Source organism: Schistocerca cancellata, unplaced genomic scaffold (genome assembly GCF_023864275.1).
Source record: "Schistocerca cancellata isolate TAMUIC-IGC-003103 unplaced genomic scaffold, iqSchCanc2.1 HiC_scaffold_718, whole genome shotgun sequence".
Taxonomy (NCBI): Eukaryota; Metazoa; Arthropoda; class Insecta; order Orthoptera; family Acrididae; genus Schistocerca; species Schistocerca cancellata.
The window spans coordinates 6,654,393-6,674,182 of record NW_026046729.1 but is presented as its reverse complement, the minus strand read 5'-3'; the positions used below and the strand labels follow the sequence as shown (position 1 = coordinate 6,674,182).

The window sequence follows — 19,790 nt, the reverse complement described above, 5'->3', positions numbered from 1 at the left end:
GTCCACATCCTTATCTAACCCATTGGTTAATAATTATTTCATCTAATCGATTCCTACCTGTGTTTACTACATTGCATGTGCTATTGTAAAGACTTTTCACTACCTCAGTTAGGTGGTACGTATATCAGTATTTGGACATAATCTTCCATAGGCCATCACGGCTCACGCCCCCCCTGCGGGTCCGGGGATTAGAATAGGCCCGAGGTATTCATGCCTGTCGTAAGAGGCGACTAAAAGGAGTCCATCCCCCTCACGGGGGTAGTTAGCGCCTGCGTCCGGAGACGGACGGTTTCACGACCTATAATCGTGGTCTTTTTGGTTTTTCACTTCTCGTTTCTTCCTTCCTTTTGTTGGTTCCTTTCTTTGCTCTTCTCCACCTCACTGTCTTCCTTACTCTTTCCCTTGACTTCTCCTTGCCTTCTCCTTGCCTTCTCATTGCCTTTTTCTCCTTGCCTTCTCATTGCCTTTTTCTCCTTGCCTTCTCATTGCCTTTTTCTCCTTGCCTTCTCATTGCCTTCTTCTCCTTGCCTTCTCTGGTCTCCGCCTCGGCGTTTGAGACGGTCTGTCCTCTTTCTCCCTCTCTCTTCTTTTTCCTCTTCTTCCTTCCTCCCTGTGCGTGTCTGAAGGCCGACCCACGCGTTCGCACGCGTAGCCGGTGACGGGGTAACGCGTAAGTCCCCGCCCTGGGTAGACATGTAAGGCACGCGCGTACCCCCTGGTAAAGGCCAGGCCCGGGGAGGGGTGATTGCCTGAGCTGATACCTTCTGACCATGCCGATTGGTCCCTCCGTCTGTTTATCGGGAGGTGTGACCTGAGGTGTAAACATTCACCTAAGGCGGGAGTGCCCTCTGAGAGGGTCCCCACAAGGAAGGAGCGCGCCATCGGAGACGCTGGCAATCATGGGGGATTCCTCCGCAATGGATTCTACTCCATCGCTTTCGACTTCGACCCAAAAACGGAAACGTGACCAGCCAACAGTGACAAAAGTACTACCGCCTGCCCCACAGTTCCTCGTAGTTTCTCGCACTGAGGACGGAAAGGATTTTTCCTCTGTCAACCCTTTTGTTATTCAGAAGGGCGTTGATGCCATAGCCGGATCTGTCAAATCTTGTACCAGGTTGCGTAACGGCACCTTATTACTCGAAACTGAGAGTGCCTTTCAGGCACAAAAACTGCTTCGGGCCACACTCCTGTACACGTTCCCTGTCCGGGTGGAGGCCCACCGAACTTTGAATTCGTCTCGTGGTGTAGTGTATACTAGCTCCCTTGACGGATTGACTGACGAGGAGCTTCAATCTTTCCTCGCTGAGCAGGGCGTGACGGCTGTCCATCGGGTCATGAAAAAGGTCAACAACGACCTTGTACCGACCCGGACACTGTTCTTGACCTTCGATAGTGTTAAGCTGCCATCGCGCATCAAGGCGGGCTACGAGGTTATTTCTGTTCGTCCCTATGTCCCGACACCTACGCGCTGCTACCAGTGTCAGCGTTTCAATCACACTCGACAGTCTTGCTCCAATGCGGCTAAATGTCACTTGTGGCAGGGATGCCCATGAGGGTGACTGTCCACCTCCGTCTCCTCATTGTGTGAACTGTCAGGGTGACCATGCCGCATCCTCCCGCGACTGTCCTGTCTATAAGGACGAACGTTGCATCCAAGAAATTCGTGTCAAAGAGAAAGTGTCCACCTCGGCTGCTCGCAAGCTATTGGCTAGTAGGAAGCCCACGCTGCTCCCAGCGGGGAAATATAGTACTGTCCTCGCCTCTCCTCGGACTACCCGGGAGGTAGCAACCCAGACATGCGATCTGACCTTCAGCACCACGGTCGTCCGTTCGGCCAGTGCTAAGATCGCGCGGTCGACGTCTCCTCTTCCTCCCATCACCCCACAGACACCAGCCACTTCCTCAGCTTCTGCTAAGTCGAAGACCCCGAAGTCAGATGCACGGGCCTTCAAGAAGGAACCATCCCGTGCAGACTTCCTCCGTCCCTCGACCTCCCAGCCTTCGACCGGTACTTCCACCAAACGTCCTTCCAAAAAGGCGCATAGGAAGCACAGTTCTCCTCCGCCACGGCGCATCTCTTCTCCTGCGCCACCCAGCGGTTGCCGCCCCAGGCCGTCATCCGTTTCGCCTGGCCGCATCGCCGGTAGCCGTACATCTGGCCGTTCACCGGCGGAGGAAGCTCCCCCTCCCGGCCATCCTCCCGAGATGGCCGATGACCCTATAGACCCAATGGACGATGACTGTCGGCCTACTGATAGCGGCGCAAGTGCTCGCTCGAAGCCAGGCCCTAAGCGGCCTTCGAGGTGACCCCTTCTCTCATCTTCCTTTTCTTACGATGGCACTTATTCACTGGAATATTCGCAGCATTCGCTCCAACCGAGAGGACTTGAAGTTGCTGCTCCGCTTGCATCGTCCGCTCGTCGTAGCCCTCCAGGAAACGAAGCTACGCCCATGCGATCAAATTGCCTTGGCACACTACACCTCTGTGCGTTTTGACCTACCCCCTGTGGTAGGTATTCCGGCTCATGGAGGGGTTATGTTGCTGGTCCGGGATGATATTTACTACGATCCCATCACGTTGCACACCGGCCTGCAGGCAGTCGCCATCCGCATTACTCTCCCCACTTTTACGTTTTCCTTTTGTACCGTTTACACTCCCTCGTCATCTGCCGTTACCAGGGCAGACATGATGCAACTTATTGCTCAGCTACCTGCACCATTTTTGTTAACTGGAGACTTCAATGACCACCATCCCCTTTGGGGCTCTCCAGCATCCTGCCCGAGGGGCTCCTTGTTAGCAGACCTTTTCAACCAGCTCAGTCTTGTCTGCCTCAATACTGGCGCCCCTACTTTTCTTTCGGACACATCTCACACCTATTCCCATTTAGACCTCTCTATATGTACTCCCCAACTTGCACGCCAGTTTGAGTGGTATGCACTTGCTGATACATATTCGAGCGACCACTTCCCGTGTGTTATCCATCTCCTGCAGCATACTCCATCTCCGTGCTCCTCTAGTTGGACCATCTCCAAGGCAGACTGGGGGCTCTTTTCTTCCAGGGCGACCTTTCAGAATCAAACCTTCACAAGCTGCGATCGTCAGGTCGCACACCTCACGGAAGTCATTCTCGCTGCTGCTGAATATTCCATCCCTCACCCTACTTCTTCTCCACGTCGCGTACCGGTCCCCTGGTGGACCGCAGCATGTAGAGACGCTTTACGTGCTCGTCGACGTGCTTTACGCACCTTTAAACGCCACCCTACAGTGGCGAATTGTATTAATTATAAACGATTACGTGCTCGGTGTCGTATTATTAACGAAAGCAAGAAAGCCAGCTGGGCTGCTTTCACAAGCACCTTCAACAGTTTTACTCCTCCTTCTGTTTGGGGTAGCCTGCGCCGGCTATCTGGCACTAAGGTCCACTCCCCAGTTTCTGGCTTGAAGGTCGCGAATGAAGTCCTTGTGGCCCCTGAGGCTGTCTCCAATGCCTTCGGCCGCTTTTTCGCCGAGGTTTCGAGCTCCGCTCATTACCACCCTGCCTTCCTCCCCCGCAAACAGGCAGAGGAGGCTAGGCCACCTGACTTTTGCTCCTCGAATTGTGAAAGTTATAATGCACCATTCACCATGCGGGAACTCGAAACCGCACTTGGCCGATCACGGTCCTCCGCTCCAGGGCCTGATTCTATTCATATTCAAATGCTGAAGAACCTTTCTCCTGCGGGTAAAGGTTTTCTTCTTCGTACATACAATCGCATCTGGATTGAGGGACATGTTCCCGCATGCTGGCCCGAGTCTATTGTTGTCCCGATTCCTAAGCCGGGGAAGGACAAGCACTTGCCTTCCAGTTATCGACCTATCTCACTTACCAGCTGTGTCTGTAAAGTGATGGAGCGAATGGTTAACTCTCGATTGGTTTGGCTGCTTGAGTCTCGACGCCTACTTACCAATGTCCAATGTGGATTTCGTAGGCGCCGCTCTGCTGTTGACCATCTGGTTACCTTGTCGACCTTCATTATGAATAACTTCTTGCGGAAGCGCCCGACCGCGGCTGTGTTCTTTGATTTAGAGAAGGCTTACGACACCTGTTGGAGGGCGGGCATTCTCCGCACCATGCATACATGGGGCCTTCGCGGTCGCCTCCCTCTTTTTATTCGTTCCTTTTTAATGGATCGACAGTTCAGGGTACGTGTGGGTTCTGTCCTGTCCGACACCTTTCGCCAAGAGAATGGGGTGCCACAGGGCTCAGTTTTGAGCGTCGCTCTCTTCGCCATCGCGATCAATCCAATAATGGATAGCCTCCCAGCTGATGTATCAGGCTCCCTTTTCGTGGACGATTTTACCATCTATTGCAGCGCGCAGTGTACACGTGTCCTGGAGCGCTGTCTTCAGCGTTCTCTTGACCGTCTTTCCTCCTGGAGTGTCGCCAATGGCTTCCGTTTTTCTGCCGAGAAGACGGTCTGTATTAACTTCTGGCGCTACAAAGAGTTTCTCCCACCGTCCTTACGGCTCGGTCCCGTTGCTCTCCCAATCGTGGAGACAACCAAATTTTTAGGCCTTACCTTTGACAGGAAACTTAGCTGGTCTCCACATGTGTCATATTTGGCCGCCCGTTGTACCCGTTCTTTAAATGTCCTCCGTGTTCTCAGTGGTATGTCGTGGGGAGCGGATCGAACCGTCCTACTTCGTCTATATCGGTCGATCGTCCGCTCCAAGCTGGATTATGGGAGCTTCGTATACTCCTCTGCACGGCCATCCATCTTACGCCGCCTCAACTCCATACAACATCGGGGTTTACGACTTGCGATCGGAGCATTTTATACCAGTCCCGTAGAGAGTCTTCATGCTGACGCTGGCGAATTGCCACTCACTTACCGGCGCGATATACTGCTTTGTCGGTATGCCTGTCGGCTACTGTCAATGCCCGACCATCCGTCTTATCGTTCCTTTTTTGACGACTCTCTTGACCGTCAATATAGGTTGTATGTCTCTGCCCTGCTACCCCCTGGAGTTCGCTTTCGTCGCCTCCTTCAACACCTTAATTTTTCACTCCCTGCAACCTTTCGAGTGGGCGAGAGCCACACGCCACCTTGGCTCCAGGCTCAGGTCCGCGTTCACCTTGACCTCAGCTCGCTCCCAAAAGAGGTCACCCCCAGTTCGGTCTACCACTCCCGTTTTTTGGAACTTCGTTCGAAGTTGATCACCATGACTTTCATTTATACAGATGGCTCTAAGACCAATGACGGGGTCGGGTGTTCCTTTATAGTCGGGGCACAAAGTTTCCAATACCGGCTCCATGACCATTGTTCGGTCTTCACAGCTGAGCTCTTTGCCCTCTACCAGGCTGTTCTTTACATCTGCCGCCACCGACATTCTGCTTATGTCATCTGCTCAGATTCCCTGAGCGCCATCCAGAGCCTCAGTGATCCGTACCCGGTTCACCCTTTCGTACACCGGATCCAACGCTCTCTTCAGCGGCTGGTGGACGTCGGTCCGCCGGTTCGCTTTATGTGGGTTCCTGGCCATGTCGGTATCCCTGGGAACGAAGCTGCAGATTCCGCGGCCAAGGCTGCGGTCCTCCAGCCTCTGACAGCTTCTTGTTGTGTCCCTTCGTCCGATTTTAGCAGGGTCATTTGTCGGCGCGTCGTGTCGCTGTGGCATGCCGATTGGGCTGCACTTACCGACAACAAGCTTCGGACCTTAAAACCTCTTCCCGTGGCTTGGACGTCCTCCTCACGCCCTTCTCGGCGGGAGGAGGTCGTTTTAGCAAGGTTAAGGATTGGACACTGCCGGTTCAGCCATCGCCATCTGCTGACGGCTGCGCCGGCGCCGTTCTGCCCATGTGGGCACTTGCTGACGGTTAGACACATTTTAATGTCCTGTCCCGATCTTAACCAACTGTGCCTCGATCTTAACCTGCCTAATACTTTCGATGACATTTTAGCGGATGACCCACGAGCAGCTGCTCATGTTCTTTGTTTTATCAATTTGACACACCTCGCTAAGGACATTTGATGAAGTTTTTTAATCCTATGCCTGTCAGTCTGTCTTTTATTGTGTTTTTCCTTTTAGTTGTTGTTGTCAACTTGTGGCTCGCGGTGCATTTTTAGAGTAGTCAGGGCGCTAATGACCATTGAAGTTGTGCGCCCTTAAACCACAAAAAAAAAAAAAAAAAAAAAAAAAAAAAAAAAAAAAAAAAACCGGCTCACGCGACAAAGGCCTTCTGAAGATCAGTAAGGCCGTATGGGTTTGTACATTAAACTGTGTTTTTACAATCATGTTTTTAATTACAACCATAATGACTGTGCATAAACGACCTAAAACCATTATGTTCCTCAGAAATAATAGTTTCTGTAATATTCTGCATGTCATTATTGATCTATCTATATAGTATGTAGCCAGTGTTTGTAGGAGCTATCGCGGCGTAAGTCTTCCAATCACTGTGTTTCCCTTTCCTGGAGGGAGATCACTTCTGCTATGTACCAATGGTCTGGTGATCTTACATTTCGACCAACATTCATTTGTTAATTGTAAACTCTTATTTAGTGGTAACCCTCCATATTTAATTAGCTCTGCATGTATTCCGTCTATTCTTTCTTTTCCTGTATTTCATGCCTTTCAAAGCGTATTGTAGTTTGTCCGTAGTAATTGCGTCTACTGATTCATTGTTCATACTTTCTGGAGTGTCATTTTCAGCATTCAGTGTACACCACTGATCTGTATAATTTATCCATTGCTTATAATGTTTAGTGAGGCAGCGTCTTTTTCGTTCTTGTTGAGCGCTTTCATGATCTCGTATGCACATTGCTGTCTGCCATGTACATCGTGTTCTAAGACGCTTATGAATGTAATAGACTGTTGGTGAGATTTGCACAGTAATTGTTGGGCAGCATTCCGCTTCATTCCGTACGTCTGCAAACTTTCTGACGTTTTCATTTGTAGAAACTTCAGACAAGCTATGTATTATTCTTTAATCACTTCTTTAATTTCTGTGTTCCAAATTGAGTATTTTCCCCATCTGTTTTCTTCCTTCTACCAAGTGCTTGTAGGGCTTCTTCAATTATGCCGGTTTTGATATTCAATTCTATATTAATGTCTTTATTGACTGGTAATAAAACAAGCTTCCCTTTGAGACCGTACTGATGAAGTTTCCTAATACTATATTCCGACAGAAGGTGTATTTTGAACAACTCGTGGTGTGGTTTCTTTAGGGGTTTGTCTCCTTCCATTTTGGCAGTAGCCTTATCTTACTGCGTAGAGGGAAGTGGACACTACCCATGCCTCATCCCCTACAAACATGTATATCTTACATCACATTCTTCATTTTATCGTTAATCAGTGTGTAGTCAATCACAGACATTAATCTTCGTGCACTCCACGTAAACTTGTTACTGTCTTTGTCTGCAAAATGTGGTAGTAATTTTAAAATTGTTGGAGACAACTGTGCGTAGTTCATTTCCATTATTATCAAGGATCTTTCCTCCAAATAAGCCTGATATTACTGGTGTAGGTAGATTTCCAGCTCTGCATTACAATCACCAGCGATGACAACATGGTCTGTCGTGTTGATTTTTGTTCACTTTCTGAGGATCATCCTTTCCTCCTCTGGGCTGTAGACAGCTTTTAGGTAATCTCTTGGAATTTGAAATCGGTCATTATTCATAAGGTTGAATTGACGAACCTGCCCTCTCCATTTATCATTGACTGAAATTGACACTCCAGCACTGGCTCGTTTTCTTTGTGGGAACCCACTGTAAGCTATCGTGTAGTCAGTCACATCTTTTGTTTGTCTTGGTTTTTCCTAGTTTCTCTTGTTACAGTGTATACTTCCCTCTCCTTGCGTACTTAGTTTAACTCGTTTTCTGTGTTTGTCAGTCGTCTAACATTCCACATTGCCAAAGACACACAACCTGCGCACGTGATGGGGCTGCCGCCTCTTGCTTGATTTTCTGTCGGGGTTGTCTGGCTTGGGAAGCTGGATGCACAGCGCCTCTAGAGCCCTCCCTACCCTATGTATGAACCATGAGTTGGTATGGTGACATGTAGACGGATCAAGTCGGCTGTAGATATTTGACACTGCAGTACTGTTTTTACGAGTGATTCGGCAGCGCATTTAATTTTGATTAAAAAATGAGAATAAAGACTTCTGAAAGAGACATTAAAAAGGGACACTAAATGGGTCTGTCAGTATGGTTCACGAATGGCTTTGAAGTTGACAGTTTAACTCTGCTGAACATTCAGGCAGAAAATTCGGAACGAGCTGCAGAAGCATCAACATTTAGTGCAGAATTTTTCATTTATGTCTGTTCACAAGTTTTCTAGAAATGTGTAAGTTAATACTAAATTCCATTCAGGGGCTCGACTGTTACATTGTTGCTATGATCTTATTAGTGGGAGTAAATGAGATTATTTTTAACCAAATGTGTGGGTCAGACTCAGGTTTCATTTATGAATCGAAAGGAAATGGTGGGTAGATGTGGCAACAAAGTAGGTGCTGATATTCCCACAGCTTCGTGTTCGTTTCAAGGGTTCCGAAGTTGCCAAAACGTCTTGGGTAATATGTAGGTGAAATGGCGAATAAAAATGACCTTTCAAGATTTCGCTGTCAGTAGGGTGTGTGCGTGGATACTAGAAGGCACGGCAGGGATCACGAGGTGTGTCCACAGTAGCGAGCCCGGACAGCGCCTAGCAGCCCGGGACTGCCATTATGTTCTGTGTTGTAATTGCGTTTCCGAGCGAAAACAAGGTTGCTTGCGTCAACGTGAATTTTTATTACTGACTGGTGATTGAATACAGAGTTACGGCGAAATTATCGGCATGTTGAGGGATTTTTAGAGAAAGTTCTTAAGTGAAAAATGATGATTTGCTACGAGCCCTAGAAGCGGTGAGAAAAAAAGAAACTAGACAAGTGTGAGACTTGCAGATTCGCTTCCAGTTGAAAATGCTCTTGTGGGTTGCGATTACGGAAGAGATTTGGAAAGAACTGTTGACTACTCGTTCTAAATGCAGGTAGAGTGATGCTGTTCCAATTCTAAATCCATCCACTGCTGATTCAGGCCGTAGTAATGAGCCTAATAAGAGAAATATTCGGGCACGAAAATGGAGCTATCGCAAGGAATTAGAAAATATTTTCCAGGAAAATAGAAGTAAATTAACGACTAAAGAAGAAATTGCTACTAGACAAAACGTTAACGACGAAAACCCACTGCTGTGACTGTCAATGCGTGCCTGCGCAAGTAAATAGAAATTATGAAAATAGAAACAAAGGATCTTCAGACAAAAGAATACAGGATATAGCACTGAGTTACGGAAATTAAAACATGTTCAAAAAGTGATTCAGGGCTCTTTCTGTATCAACAACTGTTTATGGAGGGACAGCATACTAACTGGTCTCTTTAAGATATTCCATAGTATGCGAATTTACGTTGCCTATCTTATAAGGCGTTACCTTTTCTCTGATCTTTCCTGGAATGTTCCACAAGGGCACGCATTTTCTTCAGAATTAGAGTTATCAACAAGAAAAAAAAGTAATGATAATAAGTGAACTGAGAGGAGACAGAAACTGAAAAGTGAAAGATTATAACATAACCTTCCAGAATAGCAAAGAAAACTTAATACAGTTATGGTTTAAAATGACAATGTAGGGGGTTTCTTCGTACCACAGATTTGTGGTCTAAGGCTGTGTGAGCCTTCTTTTTTAAATCTTTATTCATCAAAACAATTATACATTATAACCCTCCACCTAAAACATTAGTGGGTCCTAAGTACATACAATGTACTGATTACCAAGCAGCATTTACTATTCCTTTATCTACTAAATATTAACTACAGGATGGAAAGCTAGCTACTGTATGGGAAAGTCTACTATTCAACCTACTACTCTACCAAGCAACGTCCTGCAGCGTTAAAAGTGTGCCAGCAAAATACAAACCTCTTTCTTGGCCGTGCCCACTGAGCTAATCCCAGTGGGCGTACCCCTGACACTGGGCTGGCCTTAACTGGAAATCGCTGCAGGTCTTTCTAAATTATCCAGAAAAACTATATTCTACCAATGAATCCTAACTACTAGGCTCAAACAGTGTGCGGTGTCTAATTTGGCTAAGTTCACACCCACCCCCTAATTCAGGACGTGGCGGATTCCAAAGGTCACGGCGATCGTCCAGTCCGCGCCCCGGCGAAGTGGGATGGCTGTGGGATGTCGATTCATTGCTCGCCACTCACTCTCTCCCTTCGGTATTCATGCAGGACCTTGGTGGATACCTCGATGCGAATGGGCACGACGTTGCGAACGTGTGTGTGTGTGTGTGTGTGTCTTGTTACGTTGTATCAGGATAATTCCTGTGCAGCGTTTGGTATTCAAAGGACGTTTGCATGGCGCATATTTCACGACAGTGTGTGCACAATTGTTGCAAGAGATTCGTACGTAGAGTCATAATTTATCGTTGAACGGAAGTGTGTCAAACTTCTGTATGAATCGTTTGTAGCCAAGCCCCGATGCATGATCAGTAACCCAGTTGTGAACTGGTACAGTAATGTAATAGTACTGGTACCGCCAGTCCTCGAACCAGCTGCTTCTTTGATGTATTCAAGTGTTAATTTGAAACTCCTTTTCTGTTCCTGAAGTACAATATTCGTGTTCCATAGTCGTTTCGTCTTTAATCTGAAAGATATCCTCAGTGACTTTTCAGAAAAATACAGTCTTCATTTAAAGGAATGTTTATCAGCCATTACTGGGTGCGTTTGACAACTGGATAGAGATTGATAGGTGAGACTTAGCTGGTCGCTCTTGGGTTTCCAGACACACTGTAATCAGGCTACTCTCGCATTGTGTGCCACCCTTATACCTGCATTACACCATAAATTTGCCCAAGATCTTTTGTAAAGGTGATGTACGAAGCTGACAAATGAAATCCTTTGAAGTCCAATAAAATTCGTAAACGTTGGATTTGGCATTTGGCGGGAGCTATCCATCGTTCAGGAATGACCAGCAGACTAGTGGAAGTGTTAGGGCTGTGAAACTGCATTGCAGAATGATAGCACAGTGCCTGATCCTTGCATGTCCCTGCGGCAAGTGTACGCATACAGCAGAAACTATAAGAGGCGCAACTTTTTTTTTTTTTTTAATTTCTTGGCTTTCGGAACGTGCACATACAGCCAACCAAACACAGGAAATGTTATTACAGTTGGTTTCGACAGTTCATGGAAGACATTTGAATTCGTGTCCTGGTACGATGTAACACAGGATTGACAAGTATCGTATTCGACATAAAACAAGATTTACGATCAGTACACGAAAACGAGTGAACAGGACGAAAATCGAACACAAGACACACAGTGCTAGTATGCTATAAAAATTCTTCTGCTAACAGAAGAAATAACTCGCCATTGGTAAAAATTTGGGATATTGCCAGTCAGTCCACAATAATGACTAAAATGAAATGTTTTTTGTATGTTCTGACAATTGTTTCAAAAGCTTCGGAAAGACAATTAAATGTTTGTACAAGTCTATAAGTTCCGTCTACACAGAACAGCCGAACAGTTAACAAGAACTGAAGTGTTATTACAGCCACACGCATTGATACACCAGTACACAGGCAAGTATACACAGAACGTACAGTGACATGAATTTTGAGACTGAGCATTCCATATTCTGCAGAGTAGCAGATACAGTCAATTGAGCTTTGGTCTTCTGGCATTCTCAGTACATTAAGCATTGATTAGCAACTGGGAGCTATATTCCGATGCTGGCACTGTTATCTAATTCGTACGGCAGGTTGTATGTTGCTACAGCGTTCGATGTTAACGGACTTCGGAGGCTGACTGGGAACATATGACAAAGAGCCCGAAGATTACGTCTAAGGAGGCTGATGTGATACATGCCCAGAGGACTTCGTAGAAGTGAGTGGTTGGATGACACTTCTCGAGTCGATGCAAGTGTTTGTTGAACTTTCAATGTTTAATTTTCAGCCATACTGTAGTTGTGATACCCTGGAACACACTGAACTGTTGGATGAACTAACGTGTAGTGATCGCTTTTGATTTTCGATGTCTGTGACCATTCCTCTTACCAGTCCAAAGAATCTATTCGTGAGCATGGGTATCATATCTTTGAGAGGGAGCTAATCATATATATAGTAGCTCCATTAGCTGCATGCCTCGGTACTTGCTTTGCACGGCCGTCTTCTTATTTAATTCCAGGTATCCGAGAGTGGCCTCTCATCGAAACCCTCACGATGTTGCGACAGTTTTTCTGCTCCCGAAACAACGTTTGCAACTGCTGCGACTGTGGGGTTGGTACAACTATTATGATCGTTTCAAATCAGGGATGCAGGCTGTCTGCTGTCTACGTCTGTGTGGAAAGAAGGGCTTCCAAAATGTCGGTAAGGAAGCTCCGGTGGGTTCTGTAAGTTTTTCGCCTAGGGTAGAAAATCAAGGCACTACCTACAGCTACCCAGTAACTATGTCTACATTTGGTGAATGATGGTAAGGAAGCTTTCTGCAGTTTCTTCCATACGTTTTTCGACTAGCGTAGAAAATCAAGGTGGTATGTACAGCAACGTACTAATTACCGGGGCTGTAGTAAATGACTTTGATGACCTTTTGCTAAGCTCTTCCATCCTATATGTACCGTGGTGCAGGGATTGGATGTGCTAACCTTGGATGAGTTGCCACACGTTATTGAAGTACTTTGGTTGTTTGTGCAGTCTGCAACTTACTGGAGTCCAGCAGTAATATCTCATCGTTGCACTACGTAATGAATATTCTTCCTCCTGAGACATTACTTTTATTTATAGACATAACCGATACCATATATAATCTCAAATTTCTCATAGGTTAAAACTGTATCAGCTGTCTCATTACAAAAATTCATTTTATTTTGTATATGTTGTAGGTCAGGGTAACATGTATAAAAAAGATTGTGTCACGATTGGTAGTAACAGTTAAAATGGCTCTTTTTGGAAATTAATTTAAATCACAAAATTTGTGGCATACTTAAAATTCGCATTTATTGCACAATCTAACACTAATTATTGATGTCTGGATTAATTTATGAAATGATATTTTGGTGATGATTCTTCTTTTGTTTTGCCAACTCTTACTTTATGAAGTCTTTGGGATATTGGAGGTACCGCAGAGTATGTAAGGAGTGGTGGGCATGTCTGATGGAAACGCATGTGTTTTATTGAACTTTTAAGCGACAGTGTATTTATTGGTTTAACATGGGAGTATGTGTGATTTAGAAGAATGGTATAAAATAAAAGGATGTTCATAGCAAAAGGAAACTGTTCAGTTATTTTCTTTTCACGAACCTAAGAAATCGAAATTTTCAGCTGCAAGAAAGTAGTTTTAGGCAGGACAGCTATCTACAACGAGATAATCAAGGTAAGTAAAAAATTGCTCTTCCGTAATCTCACTGTTTTCCAAAATTGTACAAAGAATGGAAGCTAATGGTGATGTGTGGCAGGGTGAGATTACAACTACCGGTCGTATCGTAATCTTTCACGCACGTGTTCTGCTTGGAGCTCACTTTACAAGGACATCGTGCTGTCAACGGACAGGTGGTATCCCTGATGGGTTACTGTAAAGTGATTTGTCTGCACAAGATTTTTCGTTGCTAGTTAAACTATTAGTAACTAGATATCTTTCAGGCAGTTTGTTATTGGCTGCGTTTGGATCCAGCGAGCGGGCTTAGTTATAGATGAAGCTGATAAAGCAATTTTCTTTAGGTTTTGCACTGACAAATTCAGATCATGTTCACGTCAAGTTGTGACTGGATTTAAGAATGTAGATGTGGGGTGGTTCGGCGTGAGCCATTTATCCAGAGGGGAGTCTGAGGGCCTGTTTGACTTTCTCACTCAGTTCCCCGACTTTTTGGTCAATAAATCGTCCGTCACCAATAGCATCCTTTACAAGAAACGGCTGACCAATTATGTTCCAGTTAGGCAATCCCCGTATCTGCTTTCACTGTGCAAGGCAGGCCTTACGGCAGATAGTGGACAAAGTGTTTGAGGAATGAGTAATTAGGCCATCTGCATCTCTTCCAGCCTCGTCCTCGTCAATGTTTCTAGTCCTGAAAGAGTTGTCTGGGTACCGCCTGCTCGTTTTTTATATACGGTTGAATGTTAAGGTTATTTTGCAACCTGTTCCGTTACAGACTTACGCCATTTTATCACCAGGTTTACGAAGACAAAGATTTTACGGTCTTCAGTCTGAACCAGGCATTTTATCACATTCTTCCCACTGTAAAGGTTTAACAGAGTTATATTGGGACTGCACACAGGTGGAGCCGTCGTTTCCCGATTATTGGATAATATCTCGCGAGATCTGAAATTAAGTCTCTTTACGATTATCTGGACGATGGTGTCTACAGCGCTCTCTTCAAAATGGCTCTGAGCACTATGGGACTCAACTGCTGTGGTCATAAGTCCCCTAGAACTTAGAACTACTTAAACCTAACTAACCTAAGGACAGCACACAACACCCAGCCATCACGAGGCAGAGAAAATCCCTGACCCCGCCGGGAATCGAACCCGGGAACCCGGGAACCCGGGCGTGGGAAGCGAGAACGCTACCGCACGACCACGAGATGCGGGCAGCGCTCTCTTCGAACACCAATATCTGGAGTAGGTCTTACTTCGTTTACGTGCTGAGGGCCTCATAATTAAGCTGTCTAAAGTAAGTCTACCACATAAGGCAGCTGAAAGGTTCAAATTCGATCAAGGACAGTCTAGATATTTGTGTGTGTTTTCTGCATCTCAGAACAAGAAGATAATTGCTCGGTTTTATAGGCATGCTCAATTTTTCTTAAGGAAGTTCGTGCCCCATTTTGCTCAATTAGCCATTCCCTTGAATGACCTACGTAAGACAGGTGCGGAGTATCGCAACTGTCTGCCTATGATGCTGTGAAGACCGCTTTGGCTAACCCCATTTCATACAGTGTGCTTTCCAGAAATCTTTCATTGTGCAGACCAACGCATCTTATTCAGGTGTGACTGCTGTGCTTCTACGAGAGGAGTTTGGATTGAGCGTAAATCTAAGAAAGACGAAGGTAATCACAAGTAATAGAAGTGAGAACAGGGAGAAACTTAATATGAGGATCGATGGTCACGAAGTAGCTGAAGTTAAGGAATTATGCTACGTAGGCAGCACAGTAACGACTGACGGACTGAGCAAGGAGGACATCAAAAGCAGACTAGCACTGGCAAAAAGGGCGTTCCTGGCCAAGAGAAGTCTACTAGTATCAAATATCGGCCTTAATTTGAAGAAGAAATTTCTGAGAATGTACGTCTCGAGTACAGCATTGTATGGTAGTGAAACATGGACTGGGGGAAACTGGAACAGAAGAGAATCGAAGCATTTGAGATGAACTACAGACGAATGTTGAAAATTAGGTTGACTGACAAGGTAAGGAATGAGGTTCTGTGCAGAGTCGGAGAGGAAAGGAATATGTGGAAAACATTGATAAGGAGAAGGGACAGGATGACAGGACATCTGGTAAGAGGGAATGACTTCCATGGTACTAGTGGTATTATAGGAAGCCGTAGAGGTCGAAAACTGTAGAGGAAGACAGAATGGAATACATCCAGCAAATAATAGAGGACGTGGGTTGCAAGTGCTACTCTAGATGGAATCGTGGCGGGCTGCGGCAACCCAGTCAGGACACTGATCAAACACCACAGCGAAAAAACAAAAAAGCGACATCTGCTTGCCGTTTTCGCGGAGTAGCGAGGTGTGTCTCCGAGCTGTGGGCAGATAGGAACGCACAGCGGTTAGCAGCAGATGTGTCTTCCCTACTATACTACGAAGTCTGGACTGTCTTCGGCCCAAGTTGTCACTGTGTAACGAGGGCCGGAGTGGTGTTCCTGCGGGGCCGTGGGTCGCCGCAGTGAGCTCTGGACGCGCAGTGCGGCCTGGCCGCGCCTCCCCTGGGCAGCGGCCGCTGCGTTCTGCCGGACGGCGTTCTGTCACCTCGACAGTTGCTGAAGGCCTGTTCTTTCGCGAAGCGGTCGTTGGCGTGTGCGACATGTTTCTGATACATTGTCCCACGTTTTAATCTCCGAGTTTCGCTTCTCTAGTGTGAACTCGTCCCACACCTGGCTGGGTCTGATTTTGAAGATCATCCTACTTAATTTCTTTTTGCGTTTATTTTACTTTGAGAAAATTTTCCTGTCCTCATCCAGCAAGTGTCAAAAGCATACAAACTGACTACTGTAAAACATGAGATCATTTATCTCCTGAGAGCAACTGACATTCCATATTTGAAATAATTGTGCCTAGTCAGACACCTACAGTCACGCAAAATAATGTTAAATCTTTCATACCACATAACAATTAGGCCTAATTGCCCCTAGGACGAATAGAAATTGGAAGAAATTTGGCTTACGTATTTTCAAAATGTGTCCATAAGCTATAGGACAAAAGTGACCTGACGAATGACTGGGTTTAAAAATCTTTAACCCTAAAATGCGCAGGGTAATCGCTTTCCAGCTACGTCACTGTACTTTCAAAGACCCCGTAACAGACCACGAATATCAAAGTTACACATCACAATGCCCAACAACTTTGTGCAGTAACCACATCCCTCCGAGCTCGATACAGCAGCTAGAATGGAACACCAGCACAGAAGCTCGATATTCAGTTAATCAGAAGCTGCGAGATGTGCAGGCAGAACCGAAGTTAACGACCAACCCTGAACTGGACTTTACTTCAAACCGATTACCAGTAATTTTGATGGAATGCTCACTACATTGCAACAGCCTCATCGGCTGCTAATAATGATACACCTTTATTATTTACTGAAAATGGTAACAGTTTCTTGCACTAAAGAAATGTCAGTTTGATCAATATTACAAACTTTGCACAAAAGCTCATTTATCATTTACCTCGGGTAGCCTTCCACATATTTTAGGGATGACACACATCAGGGAAAGCAGAATTTGAAGGTTTGTACAGAATGATTTGAAAGCTAAATATGGCCAATCTCTGAAAGTAAGGAAATACTGGAAATCGCAAAACATCTGAGATGGGATGCTCAGATGACGAACCCACAGCAGGAAGTTTAAGACCATTATTTGACGTGTGTTGATTACACACGATGGCACTGTGGTCCCGGTGTCAGGTACACCCCATTGTAGGAAGTGGCTTTACAACCTCCTCTAGCTACGAGAGGTTGCTGCTTAGCTACGTCAACATTTGTGCTCAACTACACAGCTGGAGTTTTTTTACTAGTGGTAAATGGGAGGATTATTTTAATCCAACTGCTGACAGACTTTCCATTCAATATAAATATTACTACAATCCGATGACCTGGTCGATTGTGCATTAAGAATCTAGCTGCTTCCAGGAGAAACAAATTTGAGTTGCATTACTTCACGTACTTAATATATACAATGCTATCATGATCTGCACATTACGATGCATAATATCATGTTAGAAGTTTAACAACAAAACTAAGTTTTACGGTTACAAACTGTGTGACATTAGGCAGCGTAACTGACAGCACAGAAGTATCTTGACAACTCATCGAGTATGTGAGGATGGGAACACCCAGTGATTTTCTCGCTTATGAACATGAAGTTCGTTTGGAAAGTTTATGAAAGGTTTGAAACTAAATTTGAAATACAATTATTATAACAGTAACTAATTTATAAAGTAATCAGACGACTGAAGCTGTTTTGTACATGAGAGTTCGAGTCTTTAAGGCTCAGAGGTTTACTGGTACATTTAGAACCCTTCCATGTTCAGACACAGCATTTTCTCAAATAAATTAGAGGTATATGGAAACATCACGTCGATATTTTGAATAGTCATGTTACTGCATTGGTAACAACGCATGCATAATATTAATTTACAATCAACTTATTTGTTGTGAACAGACAATTTTATGGAAATCACGTAACATCAGTGAATCAACTTTCAGTACAGACAGGAAAAAATCATTTTCTACTATCCGCCCAATGTGTTTCGGAGCTACAGCTCCATCTCAACGACTGTGGATACAACGGGCGTTTCATCTGCTTGGGTTTTTTAGACTACCGACGCATTTCTTGGTAAACAACACCCTCTAACAGGATACTTACAGTACACCTCTTGTCTTTCGACCATTGTAACTTATTACCTACGTCTGACGACAACTTTCGTCTTCTACAATGGTGAGACATTTGCACTTATGAATTTAATATATTTGACGTGTTAACGACAGAACTATATTAGTCACATTTTCAAATTTAGCCATATTACAGTCATGTGATGTAATGCATTGACTGATTTTCATTTACATAATTAACAAACTTAAGGAAATGTATTACTAGGAGATCCGACACGTAATTTCAGTTTACATATATATTCAACATGAAAATTTAATTGCTATTTTATGTAACTGATTTAGGTACAGAAGCAGTAAACAACAGTATGAAGTACGTAAGATAGGGGAGGGGTGTGATTTGCGGGGGGGGGGGGGGGATGTCCCTAACTTCGGAGCCACTGGCCTTTAAACTATCACTGTCCCTCCAGAGCCAACTCTGGAATGTCTCGCTGAAAGGCTCGTAAGTCGTCGGGAACGGATTTCCACTTTTGAGGTGCTGGCCAACAACTAGCATCTTCCACTGTATATCTTGTGAGCTGGGTGCTTTCAGGTCAGGCAGTAGCGATAGTGAAGTGGCTGGAAGGACTGCATTCAGCGGACGCCACCATCATCTTCGTGAAGTGAACGAGAGCAGGTGAAGTTCTGGCTGGACCTCTTCTCTTATTCTTGCTGACTGATCTGCGGAACGATCTTCTTCGATGACAAATGGTCACAACTCTTCCAGTTATAGCCACCAACAAACAAATGATGAAAATCGGTGCAGACGTCCGTGAGGTCAGACACGGAACTTGGAATATGGTGCCATCTGGCGGGCTGTGTGCTGCAGACACTGTTTTGGGAGGGAGTACACCAGTATCTGATACAGCAATGCTCGACCACAGCGTTCTATCCCCGTCTTCACATTGTCTTCTCTTCGCAACTGGCAACCACAAAATTACTTTGCTTGTCAGCGGTCTACGGCATGGTACATAATATCACTGGAGTTTTGAAATATCAGCCTTCTCTGTCTCACTTTCATTTGTTCACTAGCCATCAAGGTCACTTCAGCGCTGTGGACCTATCCAGGATTGTCCCTGTAGTAACTGCAGGAACTTTTGATTGTGTGATTCCAATATGCTCCAATATTTCTACTGGTGATCACACCTCCAAGATCAGCAACAGTTAACATTCGGCATGGTTTACATCCTGAGAAGCAACCTTCTTTATGTTTAAGGCTTCCTTTTGGATCGCATTTACTTCACTACTGATGCAGAGTAACGTCTCCATCTGCGATTCACATTTTATTTACGAACTAGGGATATTGTGAGTGATCATGCTGACACTACTGTTCTGTTTACACATCTGGTATGGCTTGTTCTGTCTCTTGCTTAGTCTTCACATCCAAAAATTATTTTCAGGCGTTGGACTATGAAGACTCACATGGATCGTTTACCAACTTTATCGCTTAACACCCAGCTTGGAGGGCCAGGCTTTCTCTGATGGGATCGCTCCCAGGAACGTTGGCTTCCTCTCTAACCACGTCTGAGGCCGCCGCCCCCCCCCCTTCCCCAATCGAAGGCAATAGTGAAAATGAAAGACACCCTCTGGCCTCGCAACCTAATACCATTGGGGTCGAAAAGAACAAGAGTTGACCGAGAGAGGCCGACAGGAAAGGAAACAGAATATCGTGAAGTAAGTGGAAGTAAAGTCAGACTTCGTGAACAG

The 19,790-nt window shown here is 45.3% G+C and overlaps 1 protein-coding gene across 1 annotated transcript in view; it reads left to right on the top strand.

Moving 5' to 3' along the window:
• The window catches only part of LOC126141540 (uncharacterized), a 115,188-nt gene extending 96,478 nt beyond the window's left edge, over window positions 1-18,710 (top strand). Inside the window, exon 5 of the mRNA XM_049915253.1 lies at window positions 18,637-18,710. Within this exon, the coding sequence (XP_049771210.1) occupies window positions 18,637-18,710 (74 nt within the window). The remainder of the gene's footprint in view (window positions 1-18,636) is intronic.
• The last annotated feature ends 1,080 nt before the right edge of the window (window positions 18,711-19,790 follow it).